This window comes from Galeopterus variegatus, unplaced genomic scaffold (genome assembly GCF_000696425.1).
Source record: "Galeopterus variegatus unplaced genomic scaffold, G_variegatus-3.0.2 Scaffold1830, whole genome shotgun sequence".
In the NCBI taxonomy this organism is placed as follows: domain Eukaryota; kingdom Metazoa; phylum Chordata; class Mammalia; order Dermoptera; family Cynocephalidae; genus Galeopterus; species Galeopterus variegatus.
In genome coordinates, this window is record NW_007727941.1 from 179,247 (window position 1) to 181,656 (window position 2,410).

General features: G+C 42.7%; 1 protein-coding gene across 1 annotated transcript in view; it reads left to right on the forward strand.

Moving 5' to 3' along the window:
* The window catches only part of LOC103595741 (protein DDX26B-like), a 17,943-nt gene extending 16,216 nt beyond the window's left edge, over positions 1-1,727 (forward strand). The window contains 3 exon segments of the mRNA XM_008579200.1: positions 568-579; positions 1,438-1,480; positions 1,483-1,727. Coding sequence (XP_008577422.1) covers positions 568-579; positions 1,438-1,480; positions 1,483-1,599 — 172 coding nt within the window. The 3' untranslated portion in view covers positions 1,600-1,727.
* The last annotated feature ends 683 nt before the right edge of the window (positions 1,728-2,410 follow it).

Here is a 2,410-nt window from a genome sequence, read left to right on the forward strand (position 1 = left end):
GCAGTTTTTGTTTGTCTGAGAAATATACTATTTGCCCTTCATTTTGGAAGGATAGCTTTGCTTCCTTCCAAAGGGTAGAATATTCTTGGCTGGCAATCTCTGTCTTTTAGTATTTTGAATATATCATCCCATTCCTTTCTGGCTTTTAGGGTTTGTGATTAAAAGTCTGATGTTAGTCTTATTGGGGCTCCCTTATAGGTGATTTGACACTTCTCTATTGCAGCTCTTAAGATTCTCTCTTTGTCTTTGAGTTTTGCCAATTTGACTATAACATGTCTTGGAGAAGACCTTTTTGGGTTGAATACGTTTGAGGATCTTTGAGCTTCCTGAATCTGAATCTCTGTGTCTTTTCCTATACCTGGGAATCTTTCTGCAACTGTTTCGTTGAATATGTTTTCAATGCAATCTGCTTTTTCCTCCCCTCGTGGAATACCCATGACTTGGATATTTGAGTGCTTAAGGTTGTCTGATATCTCTCTCACATTTTCTTCAATGCCTTTAATTCTTTTTTCTTTTCTTTTCTTTTTTTTTTTTTTTTTTATTGTCTGCCTGTGTTATTTCAAACAGCCCATCTTCAAGGTCAGAAGTTCTCTCTTCTACTTCTGTAAGCCTGCTGGTTAAACTCTCTGTTGTGTTTTTTATTTCATTAAATGAATTTTTCAGTTTGGTAAGCTCTGCTACATTCTTTTTCAGGGCATTGATTTCCTTGTACATTTCTTTTTTCAGGTCCTGTCTACTTTTCCTCATTTCATCATGTTGTCTAGCTGCGTTTTCTTGTATCTCATTCAGTTTCCTTATAATTATTACTTGAAATTCCTTGTCAGACATTTCAAGAGCTTCTTGTTCTATAGTATCTAGAGGTTGAGAATTATTACCCTTTGGTGGTGTACTTTCTTGATTTTTCATATTTCTGGTATCTTTCCTTTGATGTTTAGTCATTGTGCCATGGGGTTTCACAGTCCACAGGTTTGACATGATTGTCTGGCTAGGATGTTGCTGGGGTTGCCAATTTGGTATGGCTCCTTCAGTGTCTGCTCAGTTGGCCACTAGTGCCTTGCATGTGTGGTTGCCTCGGGTCTTGGGCCACTCTGGGGAGCCACTTCTCTGGTCAGCATGCACTCGGCCGGGCTGCTGGGTCACGTGGCGGCACCACAGAGTGTGTGGTCTCTGCGTGGCTTCTGCCTCCCCTGTTGCATGTCTTCCTGCTCCATGTGCACTGGGCTGGGCTGGGGATGGAGATGGGTGGCAGCAGTGAGGCCTACCTGCTGGATCGTGCGGCAGCACTGCAGGGCGTGTGGTCTCTGTGGAGCTTCCACTTTCCCTTCATTTTCTATTTGCATGTAGATTGTAAGCTCTATCTTGTATATACTACTATGCCTGACATGTCATAGATGCTGTAGATATCCTCTGGTTAATGAAATATCTCTTTAATTTCAGGTTTAAAAGAGTTGTCTTAATTCAGCAACTTGAGAAGAAACTAAAAAAAAAATAGATTGCTACCACCCTTTCAGCAAAGTTAATCACACATTAAAAACAGATAATTGTGTCATTGCAAAGACCAAAGAGAAACAAGGACAATCTCTTTATGCTGTAGAATGAAACAGGATATTGCTGAAGCTTCTCAGAATGTTAAAGTCAAGAGAATTCACTTTGATCAGCTAAGAAAGAAAACAAAACAGTGCCGGTTTTTAAATTGTATGATTGTCTGTTAATAAAAGCTGCACTTTTGCCCTAAGAATTTCCTGTGAAAATCTAGTCTGTTGTTGGTGGTTCGGTTGGTTGGTTGGTTGGTTGGCTGGTTGGTTGGTTGGTTGGTTGGTTGGTTTGTATTCCTCCCTGAGGATTTATTAACTCATCAAGCTATGTGGTATTACAGTCCTGGTTTCTGCATCAGGTCACGTGGCACAGCTGGTATTTATAACTGCTTTTATTCATCACCAGTTTCTTATTCCTTTTGCCCTGAGACGGCACCTCAGCTGGTCATGGTTCTTTGCCTGGTGGGATGACTTAAATCTTTTTTTTTTTTTTTTTCTTTTTTTGTCTTTTTTCGTGTCCGGCAATGGATCGCAACCCTCAGTGGCGCGCCCGTACCGGAGCGGGACCGGCAACGGGTTCGCAACCCTTGGTGTCGCGCCCGCACCTCGCTCAGCCAGTGAGCGGGAACCGGTCTGTATGTGGGATCCGAACCCTCGGCGGGAGCACCACCACGCTCCCAAGTGGCGCACTGTAGCAGTGCGCCACCGGGCTGGCCCAGGGATGGCTTAAATCTTAACTGCTGAAGGATCACTGGATGCCCTTACTCAACCAAGTCATTGTAATTTCCCATTAACTTTAATCACAAAACATGAGAGTGCTAAGAAGCTCTAGACACAGGAGACATACTCCTCCTCAGCCCCTTGTGTAGTAGGAA